Raw genomic sequence first — 22,777 nt, 5'->3', positions numbered from 1 at the left:
TTTTGCGCAGGCGCACCCCCACGACCGAGGGCCTGACAGTCTTCCCGCCAGCACCTGGGGGCGTTCACTTGATCTGTGCAGTCTCACAGCTGACAGGTAGGTAGAGAGGAGAGACTGCATCCACGCCCCAGACCCGCGATCTTTTTAATTTTAAAGGCAAAGCCCCGCCGGCTAGGCCCCGCCCCGCCCTTCCCGAGCTCCCTGACCCACTCCCCTTCCCCACCAAGCCCGGTCAACTGTTCCCCTTGGTCTCGGGTTCCCCGGATTCCTCGGCGGCGGGGCTGGGGGTCTTCATGGTGTCTTCTCCGGCAGGGGCGAGGGTCTGGGGACTGCGCTCCTCCTTTGAGGTCAACCCGCCCGCTGCCTCCTGGTGACAGGAGAAGGGGGAGCGGGTCAAGGATAGCGTAGCGTGGTCCTACCTCCATAGCTTCCTTAGGGCTATACCCTCCCCTTCCCAAGACCCTGGGCACTTGGCATACACCCTTCACCCGGGGGCCCTAATTGTTTTGTTCCTTTGCTGTTTTGAGGTTGTCATCCCTACCTTAGGTAGGGGCCCCTCAAGACTAGAGTCCAGGAGTGCGGCCTCGGTCAGCCCCGAGTCGTCATCCATGCTGATGAAGATGGCGGGGGTCTCACACTCGGGCCCCTCCTCCCGGAAATCTATGGCTTCCTCGGGCTGGGGAGGGCCTGGCCGGGTGGAGGAAGAGGACGACGACGACGATGACGACGACGACGAGGGGGCTCCCACTCCTGGCTTCAGCTTCTGTTCCTCCTCCAACTGACGCTTTAAGGCTTTCTCCTGGGCCAGCCGCATGCCGATGAGGTCCTGAGCGGGGCGCGGGGCTGGGGCTGGTGCAAGGGCCAAAGGCTCCAGGTCGTCCTAGGGGTGGGGAATGGCACACAGAAACTCAGAGTCGGGGGGAGGGCGGACCAGGTCATAGGCTGCTGTCAAGGACCCAGAAAGCACCCTGAGGCAGACAGCAGGGTGGGCACAGGGAGTATGTAAGGGGCAATTGTTTCCCCACCTCCCATCCCTTTCAGCAGGAGCCTCCACCAGACAGAGATGGCTGGGGTGAGGAGGGGGACAGGGTGGGCCTTGATGGCTTGGGGGGTGGGAGGCTGTGGGCCCTCACCTCTTCCAGGGGCCCCGCAGGCACTTCCTTGGCCTCTGGCTCCTGCTTGCCACTGGCCTCCAGGATGGTCATGATGGAGTTGGGGATGTGTGCTTGCTAGGGGAAGAGCAGGTTGGGGGCTCTATGGAGTGCTCAGACCCCTAGTGGACACCCCGGATCCCTGGTCCCTGACCCTGCAGAGCCCCTGGGCTTCTGTGGCAGTGCAGGGCTCCCCTCGGCCCACCCCCATCTAGTCCTCAAGGGCTGAACCCATGGGGCCACCCATCCCACACCCTGGGGTACCTGGTGGGGGGTGAAGGATCGGACGTGGGCCAGCAGGGGCTCCCGGAGCTCTGGGCACTTGTCAAAGACGGCACCCAGCTGCTGGGGTGGCAGCTGCAGGATGACCTGGAAGCTCTGGGGCTTGGTGCGTTGACAGCACTTGATGAAGCCCTCCCACACCTTGGGATACTTCCACACCTGGACAGGGCAGGGAGGGAGTGGTCCTGAGGGGGCACGCAGGCAGCCACCCCAGAAACTGAAAGAAAGACCTTACCAAGATGGGGCCCAAATCCCTACTATCCAAGAGTCCTGGCTACCTCCAGCCCTGACCTCCAGCCCTCCAGAGGACTTTCTCTTCCTGATCCCAAGCAGCTGAGGCATCAGGGCAGCTCAGAGAAAGAAAACAGAGCACCCATTCATGTGAGCACTGGGTCATTTTACTCTTGCAGCAGCCCCGATGGGTGACATCAGCCCTGCTAACCATGAGGCCCAGGGAGGTGTGCGGGCTTGTCTAGGGTCAGGCAGGTACCGTGAGGAAGAACCAAGGTTTGAACCCAGCGCTGTCTGAATCTGCATTTCACCTCTAAGCCAGATGTTGCAAAGTGTGCATGCAACCTGTAGGCTGAATCTAATCTGAGAGCTTGTGAGAGGGGTTTATTTGATCATGGTATTTCTAGAAACCCAGATTTGTAGCTTCTCATGAGAAACAGGCCCACCTTTCAGCTCTAATACGCATCCTGGCTGGGTGCAGAGGTGGCAGCCTGGGGCACTACACCTCTCCTGGGACGTCCGTGAAGCCTACCACCTGTTCCTGCCTATCACCCATCAAACTGCATCCTTGAGCTGAGTTAGCGACCTCTGTTGGGCTGTACTGTCTTGGCTCAGGACAGGGCAAAGGAGCTGGCTGATCTCATAGAGCGCACTCGCCTCATCCTGGCTCCCTCTGCAGCGGGGGAGGTTGAGCAGGCTGGAAAAGCCTGGGGTCCTGTCTCCAATCTATCCTCAGTGTACTGAAGGCAGTGGACTACGGCGCTCAGGGGCGGGTTACCTGCTTCATGATGAGGCGGGACAGGATGTTCATGACGAAGCCCCCCAGGCGGGGGTACATGGTCAGAGACTGGATGACGGTCCTCATGAGCAGCATGGGCAGGGGGCTCTGCTCCATCAGCTGCTGCATCACCACGGCCAGCACCTCCGATGTGTACACGTTCCGCTCCGCAAAGCACAGGTTGGTGGCTGTGAGGAGGCGGAGAGTGGGCCTATCCCCTTTGCCCAGCAACCCCTGGGAGGTGGGAGCCCCACCACCCTTAGAGAGCCTGAAGAGCCCATTCATCTGCCCATGCGAGTGAAGGTCTCACCCTCATTCCTGAAGCTCCAGATGACAGAGACTTTCTCACCCAGCAAGTCCCCAAGGGGACACTGTGGCCTGGTCTTTGGAAGGCCTAAGCTGTTGGTCCATGGGAAGAGACAGATCCAGCTGCTAAAAGCCCTATGGCTGGGCAGAGTGGGCAGACCTTGGCCCTGGCCCTTTTTCTTTGGGGACAACCCATGGAAAGGCTCAGGCAGGAAAGACAGGCTGCCAGTGCCTGGAGGCCCATTCTGGCTTCCCCTTTCCATCTCTACCAGAGAGGAAGGCAGCTGTGACTTCCATAAGTCCCCTTGTTGGAGAAGGGAGATGCTGTCCACCAGCAGGATGGTCAAGGGACTGCCCACTCCCAATTCTGACCAAGCATTAAGGATTTGTGCTGGTGCTGGAGATACCAGGGGTAGGGCCATGTGGGAGGCACAGTAATAAAGGAGGAAGGAGCAAGAAGAAGTGTGGGCATACATAGAGCTCCCCAGTTCAACACCCAGTGCCAGCAAGGGCCCGAGGAGGGCTGGCAGAATAAGGAGATCCACAAAGGTAGGCAGGCCAGGGCAGACCGTGGGGTCTGTTCCCTCATGAATGGGTCGTGGTACCCCAAAACCAGTGGGATTGGCGGTGCTCCAATCCATTGTGCTAATGGGGAGACCCCAGGAACTGCCTCTGAATCCCTTCTTCCCCAAACACCACTTGCCATGTGAGTCTGTCAACCAGGAAGTCTTTATTGAGCCAGAAGAGAGGCCCCCAATCCTTGAGAGGCTAATGGAGAACAGGAGTGGGTGCCTATAAGGAATGAGGGGGCTCCTATAAGGAACAGGGGAAGGATGGAGGGATTACAGGAACACAGGCAGGAAGGAGACTAGAGTGGGGTAGGGCAGGTATCTAGGCTAACGGAGCAGAGGAGAGTGTAGAAGGACAGCACAGAAGCCAGAGTGAACCTACCAGAAACCAAGAAAGCTCTTTCTTCTCCCTTCCAGTTAGTGGCTGGCTCCTGCTGCTCTGCCTAAAAAGGTCCACACCAACCCCCGTTCTCCCCCTTAGCCTCAGTCTCCTTCTGGGCCTCCCACCCAGCCCTCTAATCCATCCTCCATAGCAGGTGGAGGGGTCCTTCCTTTCAGAAGCTCACCTGACCTTGTACCTCCCAGAGGTCAAGAGATCAAGTCCAATCTACTACTGTGACCTATGAAACCCCGTGTGGGTGGGGCCCAGGCATGGTTGTTTTTACTGCTTAAAGCCTGACCTCTCCTAACCAGGTCCCGTCCCCTAAACCACAAGATCTAGTCCACTTCATCTCTGCAGTTCTAGAACCAGGCCACGCTAGCACATCTCTTGGCCCCTGCAAATATTCTTCAGCACATCTGCTGGCCCCTGAAATATTCTTCCTTTCTCTGGGGTCAGGGTCTACCTCACCCCTATTCATCCCCCTGTGGTTTCAGCTCCGGTGTCCTCTTGGGGCTCCCCTGTTCCAGCCCTGCTCACTGCGTGGGCTCTTACTGTCTGGAGATGGTCTGTGAGCCTCGGAGAGCAGGACCAGGGCTGTCTCTATCACTGCTGTGTCCCCAGCACTGCATGGGCAGAGGGCTCAGCAGAGGCACTCAGTTTTTTTTACTTGCTGCACCAGACCACTGGGGACAGGTCCAGCTCACCAGAGAAAGAGCGTGGCTTAAGTGGGGAGTGCATGCCATGACTGAATGCTTATACTATCAGGCATGGGAGATTCCAATGGTGTACAAAACAGGATTGGACTTTGGGATCTGGAGCTTAGAGTTGAAAGGGGTTACTAGGGCATCCAGGAAAACCACGGGAGCCTGAGCAGAGAAATGTACTCTGGGAATTCACCAGATTGGGTGCTGGGGATGAACAGCAGGTAGGGAGAGTGGCTGGAAGGTTCATGCTTAGCAGCATGGAGGCTCTATATAGGCCTAGGCTTGAAGGAAGGAATCGGTGGGCCTCTAAAGGCCGGGCCTTGAGGACATCTCCAGGGACCTGGCTGCTGGCCACCCGAGCAACCTATGGCAAGGTTCTTTTTTCCCCTGGGGCTTAATATGGGTCTGTTAAAGGGGTTAGTGGGATCTGTGAATCCCCTCACATTGTATGCAAAACTGTGTGAGGCTATCATCCTTGGGATAGGCCCCAGCTTCCCCGACACCATCAAAGGGGCCACAGCCTGCAAAAGAGCCACTTCTGGGGCACCGGAGTGGCTCAGTTGGAGGAGTGTGTGACCTTTGGTCTCGGGGTTGTGAGTTCGAGCACCATGTGGGGTGTAGAGCTTACTTAAATAAACAAATGAACTTTAAAAAGGCCACTTCTGGATGATCCCCTTTGAGACTCTTTTCACTTTACTGTTCTTTTACTAGAGGCCTTCGTTCCTCCTCAGTTGTAGTGTGAGTTTTAGACTTCCGCAAGCTCCTCTCTTGACCGCAAAGATTCTGAGAGAGAACTTGCTGAGGGTGGCTAGGAAATAAGTAGTCACGGAGGAGCTATTTTAGGCAAGATGCTAAGCTAAGCGGTGGTTGGGGGTGGTCATGGACCGGGGGGGGGGGGGGGGGGGGTGTCACTCCCTCCCTGCTCTTAAAGGAAAGAGGAGGAATCAAAGAACAGGTGTCTTGAGTAGAGCGGGCGATAGTCAGGGCTTCCACCTTGGTGGGAAAGCATGACTCTGGGGCCAGAAACAGTCCTCCTACGGGAGGTGGTGCTCCGAGACCCAGCGTGCCCCAGGTGAGTGGAACTGGTAGAGCTGGATTCCAGCTCGGGTCTACCGGGCGTCAGACTCTGCGGTTCCACTACACCACTCACTCAGCTTGTGTATGGCCCTGAGCAAGTTCCTCAACCTCTCTGGAACCACCACCTCCTCATCTATAAGATGGAAGTCAGCATACTCACCAGGTAGTGGGTGGTGTGTGTTGGCAGGCAGGCCTGTAAGGCACTCAGGATAGCCTGTCTCAGTGTAAGTGCTCGGTGAGTGGTGAAGGCAGCTATTAGCAAACTGCTGACTGAGGTGAGCAGCCAGTTTGTCCCCAACCCCCTGCTCTGGAGGCACATTCTCCTGCCTCAACTGGAGCCCAGGCCGGACTTGGCATCTACTCCTGGTTCAACAACTGCCCTGGTGTGCTCCATCTGCTCTGCTGGTGTCTTTCTGCCCCTGTTTTGCCAAGGGCTCTGCTTCCTCCATTCCTTGGGCCAGGACTCGGGAGGAAGGGGCTCCCCACCTTTCTTGAGGACTACTCTGTGCCAGCGCAAAGCAGAGGCACCAGTTCCTTGGATGGAGGAAGGGAAGGAGGGGGCAGGGAAGGGAGGGAGGCAAAGGAATGAGGGTAGGTGTCCAGAGCCGAGATGGGGTTGCAGGTGGCATAATCTCCAACTTGGCAGATTCCAGCGGGGACATGTGAGTGACTGAGGTTCTTCCCCAGGTCCGCAGCAGCCAGGCCACTTGGGGGAAGTGGGGGGGAGCGCCTCACCTTTGATGATGGACTTCATGTCACACTTCACCGAGTCGATGTTGTGCAATGCGATCAGCAGCTCTCCAGGGTTCAAGGGGGACAAGGCCGAGTTCCCTTCGCCTGCAGTGGGAGGGAGTAGGAAGGGGAAGGAGACAGCGTGGACACCTAAATTAAAAGGTGTGTTTGGGTCTCCCAGATTAGGGGAGTGGTGAATGAAGATGAGACACCCTCTGCTTCGATGGGCCTGGGAGGACAGAGGAACAGGGGAAGAAAAATGCCACCCCCTCTAGGAAGCCTTCTTTCACAGCCTGAGGCCTTCACCTTGCTGCTCTCCTTTCCCCACCCCACGTGGGGTCCCTCCCTCCTAGGGCAACATCTGATGTGCTCCAGCAGGTCCTCTCCCTCCTCCTTGGGCTGTGACCACAGAAGGACAGGACCCCTGCACAGCACAGGCTAGGCTGGGCAACGGGCTCATTGGCAGCACTTAGAGGCGATGCTGCGTGGAGACAGCTAGGAGACATGGCACTCCGCTGGTGCGGTTTTGAGAGTCCCAGATGCTCTTGTGTGTGGGTTCGAGATCACATGCTATGTGTGCAATGGGCAGCCTCCACTCCCTCCGTAACACCAGCCCCTGGGGTGAGGGAAAAGAATCCATCCCAGTCACTGTGTAGTTTTCCTAAGTTGAAAGTTCTTTGAGCAACACTCTTGGGAATCCTCCCTCTTCAGGAGTTGTGTACTATATCGCTCGGTAAACTTTGCTTTGTTCCCCACCAAGAAAAAAAAAAGTTCTGCTTTGCTTCTTTCTGACCACATCAAAGATGTCACCTACCATGCTGGGTGCCCAGCAGGCGATTGAAGACCTCTTTCACCACAATGGGGTTGAGTTTGATGAGCTTTGGCAGAGCCTGGATCACTTCTTTCTGCAGGGGGAGGGCAGGGGAGGCAGGTCAGATAGCAACCCCCATCCCAACTGCTCGCCTTCTGATACTTCCCTCCTCTCACTCCCTCTGGTCCCTTGGGGTTGAATTTTCTCCCCATCACTGGGCCTGACTCGCCCCACCCTCATCACTCCCCATCTGAGCCTTCCTGTGCCACCCACATCATCCCCTTTACAAACGAGAAGACTAAGGCTTGCCAGGACCCCCAGACTGTAAGGAACAAGACCTGGGTAGGGGAAGCACATTTAGGCCTTGGTGTGTGTGTGTGTGGGGGGGGGGGTTTGGTGATCCTCATTTGACAGAGGAGGAAACCAAGGCACAGAGAGGGGGTGGCCTGGCTGAGGTCACAGAGGACAAAAGCAAGAGTTGAGACCGCCCTATAGTCTGACAAGCACCTGGGATGGGCTCACTAGCGTCTGACATGGGTACCTGCCTCCTCCCCATCCCTGGCCTGTCTTCATCAGGGGGCATCTGGACATCTAGCGCCATACCTTCTCCAGTCCATTGAGCACAGGGATAAGGAAGCGGACATCTGGCAATCGCTTGTGGTAGAGATCCCGGACCCGCTTCACCAGCTCTGGGGAGGGTGGGACTGCAGGCAGGAGAGTAAGCAGGAGGCACAGGTGGGGTGAGGGTGAGCACCAAGAGGAAGGAGAAATGGTGGTGGCCGTGTGCGAGGGAAGGGGAGGGCCAACTCCATTTCAGAGCAGGAATCTTTGGCCCTTAGTTTCTCAAATGCACTTAGCAATATACGCAGCAGCTCTGATGGCCAGGTCTTGGGAAGGGCACGTGGGGAAGGTCTGAGACATGGAGGAAAGGATGAAAGGTGGGGGTCCCGGGGGATGGCACCTTTGTCCGTGAGGCTGTGTAGACATCGTGTGACCAGTGTCTCTGCCCCCTTGGGACAGTTTTCTACCAGCAGCAGCAGCTCTGGTGAGTTCATGCCCATTCCTCGGATCTAGAGAGAGAGGGAGGGATGGCAGGCTGGGGAGGGGGCTGGTGATGTGGGGACGACAAGGGGGCCGAAGGGGAGAACTCAGGGAGGCCCGGGTGTGAGAGGCAGGGTGGCTGGTGGATGATGGGACTCTGAAGCAAGAACTGGAAACATAAAGAGTAGATCTCTTTAAAGAGATCTCAAAGTTCTCATCACTAGAAAAAAAAACAAACTATAGTTTGTTAACTAATTAGATGTTAACTAATCTTCTGTGGTCATCTTATAATATATACACATCCCCAAACATTATGCTTTATGCCTCTAACACAAGGCTACGTGTCAGTTATACCTCAGTGAATCTGGGGTGGGGGGGAACTGGTGTCGGGGTTCAGAGAACTGGAGGAAATGCAGGGAAGGGAGGAGCAGGGCAGCAGCACCTGTGCTGCTTCTACCCCATCTCACAGGGCACAGACTGGCTATAGCTCCCAAGCCTTCACCAGTGCTGGCCGCCTACTTAGCAGGCAGGGCCCTTTCTGTCACCTCTGACCTAATTCGACCTCTAATGCCCAAACTGCCCTCCAATTCCTTGGTGAAGACTTTTCAGGCTTCTAAAGCCATCAGTGACAGCCAGCACCCAGCATGGCAGCTTGTTCAGATCAGGGATTGACCTGTGTCTGCAGCCTGCCCCACTCTGTGAGCAAGAAATGCAGGAAGCACAGCCAGGCTTTGAGGGCTCATGCCTTCCTCTGTCAACAGAGGTTTTATAATGGTCCATGGAATTGGCAGTCTTTGCCCTCCAGGAGCTCACAGTCTGGTGGGCTCACCTTGAAAAGAGGGATAGGACACCGCCGAATCTGGTTGGTGGGTATTTGGGGGTTAGCATACCATAGTCTCTCCTTTTCTTTATGTTGGCAATTTTCCATAATAATAAAAAGGCAGAAACAGAGAAATACAAAAAAAATGTTTCAAATCTAGCTGCAAATTGGAAGGGTAGACAGTCTGAATTTCAGGTGCCAGTTTGCAAGAAGAATTGCTTCTCATGCGGGTGACCTTGTGGCTCCAGAGAGAGGAGCAGGAGGGACTTGTGTAATGACAACTAAAGATTCCCATTGGCAAAGCAATGGAATCCCAGCTCATAAACGGTGACAGTGACATGAATGTTTACATATATGAGCTCATGGAACCCCTGCAACAAGCTTGGGGGACTGAATTATCCTTCCCCGAGGAGGTGCCAGTTTGCACAGTGAGAAATGAGAGGCAGAGAGATACTTGGGTGGTTCAGTGGTTGTGTCTGCCTTTGGCTCAGGGAGCGACCCTGGGGTCCTGGGACTGAGTCCCCAAGTAGGCTCCCTGTGGAGAGCCTGCTTCTCCCTCTGCCTATGTCTCTGCCTCTCTCTCTCTCTCTGTGTCTCTCATGAATAAATTTTTAAAAATCTAAAAAAAAAAAAAGGAAAAGAAAAAAAAAGAAAACAAAACAAAGTGAGAGGCAGAATGTGAACCTAGGTCTGTCCAACTCCAGGCTAGTAACTGCAGGATTGTTCTTTCATCAGCAGATGGGGCATGTGGACCACCCATAAGCTACTAACTTGCTTGGCCCAGAGTGGCCACCACTGGTGCTTAGCACATGCCAAGGTGGAGATACCAGGGTAAGGGCTGGACTTGGGGCCTCAGCCCTGCCCTTGGGGTGGGGGGCAGAGCCTGGTGGGCTCAGGGGCCTCACCGGCTGTTCAATGACCCTCAGCACCGTCCGCTTGATGTCAGCAATGGCCTCAGTGTACACGGCTGCCAATTCGTGGATCAACTTGTGGTTCTGAGGCAGGAGAGCCAGGTAGAGGTACAGACACTGCTTTACGGTCTCCTCGGTCCAGGGCGCCGCCACCTCTGATAGGGCAGGGGGTGGGGAATCAGGGACCACTCTCTTCCGAACCATTTCCCACCCTACTGTCTGTCCCTTCTTTGCAGGGGCTGGAACAAAAGGGAGGCAGCCTGGGAAGCAAACTGTTCTGGGGCAGGAAGCCAATCATCAGGAAAATGGGGTGAGACCGGGACTGCTCCCCTTTTAGGAGCCTCTGCTCTGATGTCCCAATTAGTCTCTAACCATCAATTCACAGAGCAGCTAGAGGAATCTTTCCAAAGTGAAGTTTTCACCCTGTCCTTCTCCTGTTCCATGCTCCCATGACTACCCTATGCCCAGGATAAAGTCTCAGTGCCTCATCTTGCTCTATGTGCCAGAGGCTGTATGGGGTGGCCCCCATCCCTGGGCCTCTGTGCTCTGGCCACATCCTACTTCTGACAGTCTCCCCAGAGCCTGCAACAGGTCACTTTGCACATATCACTTCTTTGCCTGAAATGCTGCTGCCCAACCCCACTCTCTTTATCTCCTCAACCCACATAACCAAGGTCTCTCCTGGGAGGTCTTCCAGGCACTCAGGCTATGCCAGGGCTCCTATTCTCCCAGAAGGCCTTGTGCTTCCCGCCATAGCCTAAACCTTCTAGGTTTTAACTTTTTTTTTTTTTTTTTTAAATAAGCTCTATGCCCAACATGGGGCTTGAAATCATGACCCCCAGATCAAGAGCTGCATGTTCCACGAACTGAGCCAGGCAGGCACCCCTGAACCTTCCAGTTTAATGGTCCATTCCCCTGGGGCCTGGGTCTTCCCACCTGTAATTCTGGGGGACCTGAGGCTTTGTTGAAGGAACAGGCCTATGCCTGGCCCTTCCTGGAGCCCTGTCCCTGCCTATTTGTCCTTTGTCCTCTGGCTCTCAATCCACCACCTCATGTCCTAGGATGCTCTCCCTGACCTCTGGGGATGGGGTGAGACAACCCTTTGGACTCTCACAGCCCCTAGGCCTGCTCATTCTGGTTATTACTGCCTGGCTGCCTCAGCCTCAATCCAGCTCCATTCCCAGGACTTGGCCCAGAGCCTGGGATACAGCAGGTGCTCAATACACATCTGATGAAGCTGCACCAAACCTGTATCCTTGTCAGCTCCAAACAGCACGGATGGTGGGTTGGGATGGACCAGGAGTTGCAGGTAATTGAGGGCAAATTTCTCCACATACTCTCGCAGCTGTTCCTTCTCATACATGCGCTTGATGAATAGTAGGGCCTGGGAACGCACCTGAAGAGAGAGTGCGGGCAAGATGGTGGAGTAGAGGGAGACTGCCATGCTGAGCTTGGCAGGACCAGTGGGAAAACAAGCCCAAGACTGAGAAAGGTCTAGCCTACCTGAATTACCTGTTCCACAGGCTGATTGCTGGCTTAGAAGTTTCCTGGCCCAAATCAGGCCCTGCATCACTTTAACCTACCTGCTCAGCACTATCTCTTACTGTCTCTTGCTTTGCTTGCTACATTCCAACTAGAATGAGCTTTCCTTTGTTCCTCAAAAGTGACAGCATTCTCCTTGGCTTTGAGACTTGGCACAAAAGGATCCCCCTGCCCAGAATGCTTGTCACTGGCTATATCCCATTTTACTCAGACATCACCTGCCAAGAGCCCTGAGAACAGAGACTGTCTCTGGGCATTGCTTTGTCTCCAGCAGCACCAAAGGCCCAAGCCAGAGTCTGCAGTGAGGGGTCTGCTGGATGAATGGACCCGTGACACCAGGAAAGGAGGTGGCAAAATGCTTGGGCAGCGATGGGTCAAGGGCCCTCTCTATCACATGCATGTGCACATTTTGTTGGCTCTGTTCAGCCACAACCATCTACTCTTATTTCAGGTCCTGGCTCACCTGCACCCCACAAGCCTTTAAACCCCACCCCTGCTCATCCCCCCATCAGGTAGGTCAGGCCCCTCCCCAGGGCTGCCACAGCTGCATGTGCTGTTGTTCTAATGCTGCTCCACCCCATGAGCTTGCTGTGTCCTCACTGCTCACCAATGGGCCACACAGCTCCTCTCCTGTCAGCTCCCCGACAAGGTCCCAGCACAGCTCCCAGCATAGCATCAGGCCTTAAAGGGGCTCCCCAACACGCATGGAGTAAGAGGGAGAATGCGACTGCTCTCCCTGGGAGGATGAGTGTATATATGTATCCTAGGCAGCTTCTTGCCCCCATAAATGAAAAAATATCCACCACCAAAACATTATTGCAGGAAGGGCATCAGGCCCAGAGAGGACTTTCAGGGGCATGTGGAAGAGGCTGGGCTAGGTGCTCAGGACAGAGGAAAGGCTGAGTATGGCCCAGCATAGGGTGGCAGGGGTACCTTGTCCTTCTCGTGGGAGCTGAGGTCTAGCAGAACATGTAGGTACTGGAACTGGCGGGATGGGCGCTTGAAGATCAGGTCTCGGAGGGTGGACATGCCCAGGTAAGTGCGACTCTGATGCAGAAGAGAGGGAAACCAGAGCTTAGTCCACTTGCAGTGTGCCTCTGGGATATCTCCCTGGCCTCCCTCATATCTGGTACTGGACAGAAGGACTGGGTCCTTCACCGAGTCCCCTGCCACAAGTCTAGGCCGTGTGCTCTGCAGACCCCCAACACAGGCCTGTGCCCCCCGCCCCCTCCCGCAGGACTCCTGCATGCATCACGATCCTAGGGCCTGAGGGAGATGGGCTGGCTGTCCTCACCTCATCCTCACAGTACTTGCGAATCACCTCTAGGGCACTCTCGGTGATCAGTGGTGCCTCCAGCACAACTTTAGTGAAGATCCTGTCAGAAAAGAAGGGGTAGGGAAAGGCTGCAAGGCAGAGAAGCTTCCCAATCCTGCTGGAGCTCGGAGCAGGCAGGGCTGTCCGTCACATACAGCTTGCTCAACCCCCTGGATACAGAGCTCTGGAGGTAAACAGAGCAGGGTTCGAGCCCTGCCAGCTGGGGGACTTAGGCAGAGACTTTCTCTCTCTGAAACTCAGTTTCCCACCTTTGTCAAAATGGGGATTCCTAACTTTTGTCATTTACTACAGCAATGGGAGAGAATGATGGAGCATGAGGACAGGTACCACTTTTCTGATGTGGTGGACAAAAACCGCTGTTTTGAGGTAACACTGAGTTGATGCCAAGGGATGAGAAAGAGCCAGTCATGCAAAGAATTGTGGGGAGAGCATTCCAGGTACAGAAACAGGAACTGCCAAGCTCTGAACTTGGCATGTTCAAGGGGGGGGAAGTGAGGAGTAGAAGAGTGGAAAAAGAAGGTAAAGAGGTTGGTAGGAATTGGGTTATGCAGGTCTCATAGAGCACAGATAGAAAGCTGTATTTTATCCTAAGAGTGGAGAATCAGGAAAGGTTTTTAGTGGGTAAACTAGTATTTACATTCTAAAATGTCACCCAGGTTGCTGCGAATGGATAGATCAGCAGGAGGTTGAGAACAAGGAGGGAAGCTACAGGAGCAATTCAGGTGAGATGGGGCTGGGGAGAAGCCAACCTCAGAAACAAGCCTATGAAGCAGGCACTGTTATCTACAGGAATGGAGGCTCAGAGGGCAACCAGCAGAGCTGAGAATAAGCCCAGGGAGTAGGCCCCAGAGCCCACCCGGAATCTGCCTTGTATGTGTCTCCAGAGAGCAGGGAGAGCAGAGAGTCTTGGGGATGGACACTTGGATTTGGCTGGTGAAGAGGGAGGTGATCAAACCACAAAAGAAAGGCAGGACACAGGAGAGCCAGGACTGTCCCTCTCACCCATCCTTCTGGTCTGGCTTCTCCTGCAGGCCGGAGAGCAGGCGGATAAGGCAGTCTTCGTACTTGTCCAGGGTGCCTGAGGCACCGGCTGCTAGGTAGGCGTTGTACTCCTGGTAGAGCCAGGCGAAGGCCAAGTCCAGGCGGGCCCGCACATCCTCCAGGATGAAGGACAGGACTTCGGCCTTCAAGCCCGAGTCAAACTGTGTGACCAGACTGGCCAGGATCTTTATGCGCACCTGACAGGAGAGTGGGTGTATGTGTTGGTGTGGCACTGGGCAATCCCAGGCACCTCATGATTGTGCCTTGCACATCTTCCTGCCCAGGCTCAGGGACCTCCAGGGCAGACCTGGGGGTTACGCAAGGAAGGCAAGCTGAAGAATCTTATACCCCGTAGGTCTCATTTGTGTGGGAGAGAAAAAATGGGTAGGTACGTATGGAAATCAATCATCATAGAATAAAACTGAGTTTGTAAAAGTAGTATCTATATACTTAAGTACACAGAGAAAGATCCTGAAGGCTTCCCCTAACTTGTACATTGGTCACCTCTGAGGCAGCAGATGGGATGCAGGTGGGGGCCAAAGAAGACTTATGGGGCCTCTATGGCCTGGAAATTTTTTTTTTCTTTTTTAACAGAGAGGATATCTTTATATACTTCTTGGTTAATTAAAATTAAACTTCAAAAAATGGGGGGAATATGGGGGGAAAGTCACTTGGCTGAGGTTACAATGCCAGCATATGAGAGAATCAGGATTTAGACCTGGTCCATCTGAATCCACAGAAGAAGAGGAACACTATCTACCACCAGGAAGATAGAACACAATAGCAGCCCTCACTTGCAGGGCTCTCCTGGGCAGCCAGCCCCACGCTGAGCAAAAGATGTGCACGTCCGTATGTTTCCTCCTCCTCATTACTGTGTGAAGCTGCTGCTGCTGCCCCCGTTTGGAGGAGGACAGAAGAGAGGCATGCAAGGCTGGTGGGCAGCCCAGCTGGGACCCAGAGCCTGGGAGGTTTGAGCCCAGGGCTGTCTCTTCCCTGGGCTGTGAGGCAGGCTCATGGGGAGAGAGTCTGGAAGCATGGGCTAGGGAGACAGGAGCACACCTGGGCCGCCCCGCTGCAGGCCACGGCCTTCTCCGCGCGTAGGATCCGCTTCACAGCGCCTAGCTTCATAGCCTCCACTTGGGCGTCTGTGAGGGGCTTCAGCACATCGCTCAGACGGAATATTTTCTTGCGCCCACCAGCGCCCGCCAGCCTACATGAAAGAGTAGGGAAAGGGAGACGGTGACTGAAAACATCCTTTCTGGAGCCCAGACCCACTTCAGGCCATATAGAGAACCTCACCCCCCACTATACTGCTTCTCTAATTCTCTTGTGACTCAGGCATGGCAGGGAATAGGGTAATAAGAAGAGGGCCACTTTGTTTTTGTAAGTGTGTCTCAGGAAATACTTCTCTGAGGAGGCTATGTGGAAGTGCAGATCTGAATGAAGCAAGCAGACAAGACAGACAAATATCAGGGGAATGAGCTTCCCAGGTAGAGAGAACAGGAAGTGCAAAGGCCTTCCAGTAGGGACCTGCCTGGCTGTTCAAGGAGAACCAAGGGCCCATGTGACTGGAGGAGGGAGTGAGGGGAATGGAGAGCTCAGAGTTCAGGATCAGGCCCAGACAGCAGGTCTTGGTTGGGGAGGGGCAGGGACTGGCAGGAGTTTTTGGTCTCTAAGCTGGATAATAATGAAGAGGAGGATGACAACAACCAGTAGCATGTATGTCATGTAGTACTACCGGTTGTTGTCATCCTGTATAAAGTATATAAAGCATTTAGCATATAGGAATCATGCTAAATATTTTACATCAAATTCACTTTCAACCTCAAGGATTATCTTTTTTTTTTTAAAGGAAAATTTTATTTATTTATTTTTAGATTTTATTTATTTAGTCATGAGAGACTGAGAGAGGCAGAGACACAGGCAAAGGAAGAAACAGGCTCCATGCAGGGAGCCCGATGTGGGACTCGATCCCGGCACTCTAGTATCATGCCCTGAGCCGAAGGCAGGTGCTAAACTGCTAAGCCACCCAGGGATCCCCATGGATTATCTAATTTTATTACCTATCACTATGAACTCATTTAATTCTCCCTTGATCCGTAGAGATACCATCATCCCAACTTTAAACATAAATAAGGAGGTATTTTTATGGAAAAGAAAATGACAAGGTTTCGTGGTATGGCATTGACTCGGGAATCAGACAGATCCTCATCTGGCCCTACCTGTTTATCTGTTTGTCAGTCTGTCTTTAACACATGCACACACACATGCACTTAGTGTACACACTAAAACCCAGGCCCTGGGATCCCTGGGTGGTGCAGCGGTTTAGTGCCGGTCTTTGGCCCAGGGCGCGATCCTGGAGACCCGGGATCGAATCCCACATCGGGCTCCCGGTGCATGGAGCCTGCTTCTCCCTCTGCCTGTGTCTCTGCCTCTCTCTCTCTCTCTCTGTGACTATCATAAATAAATAAAAATTAAAAAAAAAAAAAATAAATAAATAAATAAAACCCAGGCCCTCAGTCCTGCACCTGCCAGGGAACTCACCGGGGCTGCGTGACAGGTATGATAGGCTCTGGCCTCCTCTTGGCCTGGGGCGCCTCCTCCTCCAGAGTAGACATGGAACTCAGGGAGCCCACCACGGAGATGGCCTGGCCTTGGGCTGACAGGCGCCGCTTGATCAGGACGCTCTCTGGCTTCACCACCTTCTCCTCTTTGGGTTCCTCTTTGCACTGTTTGGTCTGTTCCACACCTGAGGGGGAGGTAGCAAACGGGCTCCAGGAATGTTCTACCCCTCTGCTCCCATCCAGGGACCTCCTGTGTGCTAGGTTCTAGTCTAAGCCTTATACACACAAAGCTCATTTAAGTCTGCAAATCACCATTCTGAAACAGGCATACTTTTTATCCTCATTTTGCATACAACCAGGGCTCAAACTAGAAATGCCATTTACTGTGGGCGGGAGTATCAAACAGCACAGCCATGGTGGAACACTGATGAGCAGTTTCTAGTAGCACTGAGCATACCCTAACCTATGACCCAACAATCTCACTCCTTGGTATATACTCAAGATAAAGGAGGGCACATGTACACCAAAACTTGTATACACCAACTATACTCAAACAAACAAAAAATCCCAACAACCCCCCACCCCCACCCCACAGCCCAAACAAATCCCAAAAAACACTTATACACAAACACTTGTACAGCTTCATTCACAACAGTCAAAAGCTGGACACGAACCACAGGTCAATCAACAGGAGAGTGGATAAACAAACAATGGCCTATTTGCATGAGGAAACACTATTGAGCAATACAAAATAAACCACTGGTTCACATGACAACATGCAGGCATCTCAAAAACCTATGCCGAGCAAAAGAAGCCAGACTCTCTATGATCCCATTTATATGAAGTTCAGGAAAAATTAATCTAGGGAGACAGAAAGCAGAAAAGTGATTATCTCAGGAGGTGGGATGCTCTAAGTGCTGACTGGATAGGAGTAAGAAGGAATGTTCTGGAAAGATGGAAGTGATCTGTATCTCCATCTGGGTGGTGGCTATGTGGGAGTGTTCATTTTACGAAAATTCACTAAGATGTACAGTGAAGAGCTGTGTTTCTCTGTATGTAATTTATACTACACTAGTATTGTTAACATAGGCAAACACCTGAGTCACAGAGAGGTTCAGTTAACTTGACCAAAGTCACACACTTATTAAGTGGCTGAGGTAGTCTGGTTCAACTGAGACCTCAAATCCAGGCCTGCTGGATTCAAAGCCCAGAGCCTGAAAATCGTAAGCACTCAATATATCTAAGGGACCGGAATTATTTACACCTACCATCTCATGTGAGTTTCATTTGTACCACCATGAGGAGGTAAGGTAGCACCATGCCCTTCCAGTAAGGAGAACCCAGCACTCACTGTGCGAACCCCTGGCCCAGGTCAGCTCCACATGACACTCACCTGGCCCTAGTCCTGCAGCTGTCATCTGTGTGGCCATGAGCCGAGCCAGGTGCTTGATCTGGGCTTCAGTGCCTGCGGACTCCACTGGTGTATAGATGGCTTGGAAGGAGGCGGGCATGGCTTCGGGCAGGTACACCATGCTGATGAGTACCTGCAGGATGCCCAGGGAGAGGAGCCTTTCCTTACTCATGGACTCCACAAGGATCTGTTCCCCACCCAGGCCAAGGCTGGGGAAATGGCAGAGACTACGAAAGTCCTGGGCCTGCTCCTGTGGGGCTCAGATTTCTGGGGAAGTCAGAGAGAAAACAAGCAGTGTGGTGCACCAGGAAGGAAAGTAAAGGATGCCACAAGATGCTTCAGGAGGGCTGAGGCAGCTTTGGCTCTCCGGGGAAGCAGCACCGAGGCTGAGAACGGAGAGGAGGGCCAGTTTCAGACTGGCACAGGGTGATGCCTCACAGTGGGAGCGGGCTATGGATTCCAGGCATTAGAGCAGCATGGGGGAAGGCTGAGCAGCTGTGACACCCTACCCAGAGACTGCAAGTTCAGTTAAGAATGTCCTATGAACCAGAAACTGACTAAAAAAAAAAAAAAAAAGGTATCCTAACAAGAGACCATCCAGTTTTGTCAGGAATTGGTAACAAAAGGTCACTTCGAACTCCCTGCATCCCTCCCGAGGTATAAATATATATCTGAAATAAGAAACTAATTAGAACAGGGAGAATGAAATCACTACAAATCAAAATGTGCGGGATGCAGCTAAAATGGTTCTTAGACGGAAAATCAGATCCGTAAATGCTTATACTGGAAAAGACAACCAAAAACTATTAAGCCAAGCATTTAACTTAAAATTCTGGGGTAAAATATCCAAAGAGAGCAGCAGGAAAGAATAAAGACAACAGAAATAAAACAGAAGAGGTTACAAAGAGTATCATCAAAACTTCAGAGCCAGTTCTTTGAAATGACCAAACACAAACAAATTGATGGCGAGATTGAACAACAAAAAAAGGTGCTAAGGACACAATATTAAGGACAAAGGAGCTGCACACTACTACAGAGACAGCAGGCATGATAAAACTAAAAGAATCCTGTTAAGAACTTTAGGCGAATAATTTGAAAACAGCGTGATGAGGACAGACAAGATACAAAGAGTTAATGGAAGCATCATCAAAGAGGGCCTAAGGCAAGCTGCATCCAAATTTTATCTGGAAGGAAAGAGAGAGCCACAGCAGGGTTGGAAGGGGAGCGTCACAACCTATACTTTAGGAAGATGCCTCTGGCTGCCACAGGGAGAGTGGAAGCCAGAGCCAGGGAGCAGGCAGGGGCCCTGGGGGATGGAGAAGATAGGAGGGACTGGTGGGAGGCAAAGAGTTCAACTCCCAGGTTTGAGTTGGGACCTGAGACACTAGTATGCCAAGAACAGAGAGGGCCATGGGCCTGCAGAAAGGCATGGGTAGAAACTCCAAACATTCAGTTCTGACATAATGAGTCTGTGGTGCCTGTGGAACTTCCAAGGAGGAATGATGCAGGGGGCAGACACATTTCCAGACCTGGAGCTCTCACCAAAGAGATCTGAATGGGGTAGAAAACTCCTTTCTGGGGATCCCTGGGTGGCGCAGCAGTTTAGCACCTGCCTTTGGCCCAGGGCACAATCCTGGGGACCCGGGATCGAATCCCACGTCAGGATGCCGGTGCACGGAGCCTGCTTCTCCCTCTGCCTATGTCTCTGCCTCTCTCTCTCTCTCTCTCTCTCTCTCTGTGACTATCATAAATAAATAAATTAATTAAAAAAAAAAAAAAAAGAAAACTCCTTTTACCCTGGCAACAAAATTCCTGACACTTCATTCACCTGACAACTAAGCACTGTGGAGCCTCTAGGCAGAGAGAAGGGAGGGCTACGGGAGACTGCTGTTGAACATGGGAAGAGACATTGTCCATGAGCACCCAATGCAAAGGTCTGGGTGCTGCTATAGTGTGAGGACTGACGTGAGACCACCCTCCCTGCTGTCCCCACCATCAACTCAAACCAGCAGTTCTTTCACTGTAGGGCTGGCTATCTTTGAGAATCTAAGGAAAACACTGGCCATCCTGTCCCACCAATGCCAATCCCACACCACTTAGAAAACAAGTCATGGGATTTGCTCTCCACTTAATATATTGTCCCTTCAAAGGAGGGGGCAGGTGTGGGTTCAGATGGGACTCAGATTATCCAAAGAGGGACTCCCAGGGGATGGTGACAAGTGATCTCCAGGAAAGATCAGGGAAAAGGTCCATCCAACACTGAGAGGGCCCACTGGACCACACCCTCCTAACACAAACAACAGAGAGGTGCTCTGGGACCAATGTCATCTGGAAGAGGTGGGCAGTATGGAGTGGAAGGGCAGCAAAAGGACTAGAAATCCTTCCTCCCTGCCCTGTGGGAAACAGCCCCCTTCCCTCCTTACCAGATTGGCCACATTGTCAGGCGTCAGCAAGGGCTGCAGGAACTCGGCTGTGATGTCTGTGTCTGACTGGCCTGAGATCTGGGCTGAGGCCTTTGAGGTTCCTGACGGGCCTGGCTCCAAGTCCTTGTCCTCATCATCTTCCCCCAGGTTGGGCTCTGGGAGAGGGAAGGAGACAAGATGCTGGTGCCAGAGTGAGTAATATGCCCTTTCCCCTCCAGGGGAGCCCAGGGAGTCCCTGCCCCCCCCAGGGGGCCTCAGCAAGCAGGAGTGCAGTGAGCAAAGACCTGGGCCACAGCCGTGCTCTGCCATCAAAGCATTGTGTGACCCTGGGGAATGACCTGCCTCTCCAGGCTTTGCTTTTCTCATCTGGGAAATGGAAATAAGCCATACCAGCCTCGCTGCTCAAACTAAACTCCAAGAAGATGAAAAGGTTACCTAACAATTTCACTAAGCTTTATTGCTGAAAAACCTCTATCTTTGAAATACTGCTCAACCTCACCAGGAATCAGGAAAATGTAAAGACAACCCAGTAAGCCCACGGGATTGACAAAAAAATTAATAGACTGGTAGTGACAATTGTTAGTAGGGGTATAGACTATGGAAATATAACTGGTATGGCCTTCTGGAAGTGTAATTTGACCATAGTGCAAACTTTTAAATGTGCACACCTTTTTGACAACTTCTAGATAAACACTAAACACTCCACTCATAAATATACATCAAAGGTATAATATACAGAGAAAAAGCTTTACGTACAAAGATGTTTCTTGAAGCTGGAATGTTTAATAGGGTGATAATTTAAGTAGATAACGGCAAAAATATGATCTAATGTTATAAATTTTTTTTAAGATTTTATTTATTTATTCATCAGAGACAGAGAGAGAGAGAGAGAGAGAGAGAGGCAGAGACACAGGCGGATGGAGAAGCAGGCTCCATGCAGGGAGCCTGACGTGGGACTCGATCCTGGGTCTCCAGGATCAGGCCCTGGGCTGAGGGTGGCGCTAAACTCTGAGCCATCCGGGCTGCCCAAAATTTTTTTTTTTTTTAAAGTAGGCTCCATGCCCAGCTTGGAGGGCATGAAGTAGAGCTTCAACTCACAGCCCCATTATCAAGAGTCTCATGCTCTACTGACTAAGCCAGTCAGGCGCCGTTGTTATACAGTCTCTTAAAAAAAAAAATTGCAGTGCATGTAATAAAAACTTGATACCCAGCATCAACCAAGACCAAGGGCATATATAATTCAGTTACAAAAGGTTGAACAGAATGGGCACTTCACAGACACCCAAATGACTAATAAATGTAAAGTGATGTGCAGCCTGACTCCAACATGTACAAGAAAATGAATTTAAACCTAGGATACTGTTTATACCCAGAGGGTTTATGGAACATCCAGGACTGGTAAGAATGGGGTAACTGGCATTCACACACCTCTGGGGTTATATACAGTGGTGTGGCTTTTTTTTTTTTGCAAAACAGTTTGGCAATGGCTATCAAGAATTTCTATGTACCCAGTAGCAATGGGCACATCCGGTGCTCAGATCTTGGTTTCTGAAACTACTTCATCCTTAAAAGCAACCAGGGCTGGGGCACCTGGGTTGCTCAGTGGTTGAGTATCTGCCTTTGGCTCAGGGCATGATCCCAGGGTCCTGGGATCAAGTCCTGTATCAGACTCCCCGCAGGCTTCCTGCTTCTTCCTCTGCCTGTGTCTCCTGTGTCTCTGCCTCTCTTTCTGTGTCTCTCATGAATAAATAAAATCTTAAAAAAAATAAAAATAATAAATAAATAAATAAATAAATAAATAAATAAATGCAACCAGGGCTCCTTAGAGAAAAGGCTGATTCCAAGACTGGAGTAAGAAAGTACAAGATGAGTCCAGAGTATCTTGTTATGCTAGAAAATTAGAAATGCTCAAAAAAACTTACAGGACAAATCAAAGGGTCATAGCAGCCAGCTCAAAGGCTCCCCCTAGCTATACATGAGGCAATGTGAGCACCAAATGAGTAACAAGAGTAATGGAACAACCCAAAGAATAAGAATCCACAAGTCTAACTGATAATAAAGTAGAGAGAAGAAAGCTCTTCCTTACAGAATGCCAACTAATAAATGCAGAAGGAAAGCTTCTCATAATCATTAGAGCAGTAACAGATGTTAAAAACACTGGGTCACAATTTGAAGGGGATCAGGTATTTTTACACAGTATAGGTATCTCTCCCCACTTAGTATTTATGATAGGGAAAAGTGCATTTAATACTAGAGAAACCTGATAGACACTATTTTGACCAAGCAATCAAAGCTCCCATCACCAATAAGGGGACAAACTGGTATCATGTGCCCCCTTGACACCACACAGAGGCAGCAGTCAGGGCATGAGTTTGGCAGTGTTCCAGCTCCAAGTGCAGAGCCTAGATCCAGTCAGGAAGCCAGAGCAGATGAACCCACACAGAGGGACATTTTACTGAACAGTGGTCCTGGACTCTTTGCAATTGCAAGGTTATGAAGCAGAAGGCTGAGGAACTGATTAGTGAAGCTAAGGGGGAGTGATGAATGTGACTTGTGAGCCTCACTTTGTCAAAGGTATGTAGGAGCTTTCAGTACTATTCTTGTGACATGTCTGCACATTCAAAATTACTTCAGAATAGAAAGTTTAAAGAAATACAGCAATAAA

The 22,777-nt window shown here is 51.9% G+C and overlaps 1 protein-coding gene across 3 annotated transcripts in view; it reads right to left on the bottom strand.

Annotated features, from left to right (window-relative positions):
- Positions 1-119: 119 nt before the first annotated feature.
- Positions 120-22,777, bottom strand: part of SYMPK (symplekin) — a 37,299-nt gene continuing 14,641 nt past the window's right edge. For all 3 annotated transcript variants that reach the window (XM_038528531.1, XM_038528532.1, XM_038528533.1), the window contains 18 exons: positions 20,113-20,267; positions 17,672-17,822; positions 16,259-16,463; positions 14,774-14,924; positions 13,676-13,911; positions 12,632-12,713; positions 12,271-12,384; positions 11,044-11,191; positions 9,790-9,950; positions 7,985-8,093; positions 7,627-7,727; positions 7,027-7,117; positions 6,216-6,317; positions 2,443-2,630; positions 1,416-1,592; positions 1,134-1,229; positions 542-880; positions 120-367 (listed from right to left, as the gene is read on the bottom strand). In XM_038528531.1, coding sequence (XP_038384459.1) covers positions 233-367; positions 542-880; positions 1,134-1,229; positions 1,416-1,592; positions 2,443-2,630; positions 6,216-6,317; positions 7,027-7,117; positions 7,627-7,727; positions 7,985-8,093; positions 9,790-9,950; positions 11,044-11,191; positions 12,271-12,384; positions 12,632-12,713; positions 13,676-13,911; positions 14,774-14,924; positions 16,259-16,463; positions 17,672-17,822; positions 20,113-20,267 — 2,741 coding nt within the window. In that variant the 3' untranslated portion in view covers positions 120-232. The remainder of the gene's footprint in view (positions 368-541; positions 881-1,133; positions 1,230-1,415; positions 1,593-2,442; positions 2,631-6,215; positions 6,318-7,026; positions 7,118-7,626; positions 7,728-7,984; positions 8,094-9,789; positions 9,951-11,043; positions 11,192-12,270; positions 12,385-12,631; positions 12,714-13,675; positions 13,912-14,773; positions 14,925-16,258; positions 16,464-17,671; positions 17,823-20,112; positions 20,268-22,777) is intronic.

The sequence above is a fragment of the Canis lupus genome, chromosome 1, assembly GCF_011100685.1.
Source record: "Canis lupus familiaris isolate Mischka breed German Shepherd chromosome 1, alternate assembly UU_Cfam_GSD_1.0, whole genome shotgun sequence".
Lineage (NCBI taxonomy): Eukaryota > Metazoa > Chordata > Mammalia > Carnivora > Canidae > Canis > Canis lupus.
The sequence above is the reverse complement of the archived record's forward strand: the minus strand, read 5'-3'. Positions and strand labels throughout refer to the sequence as shown.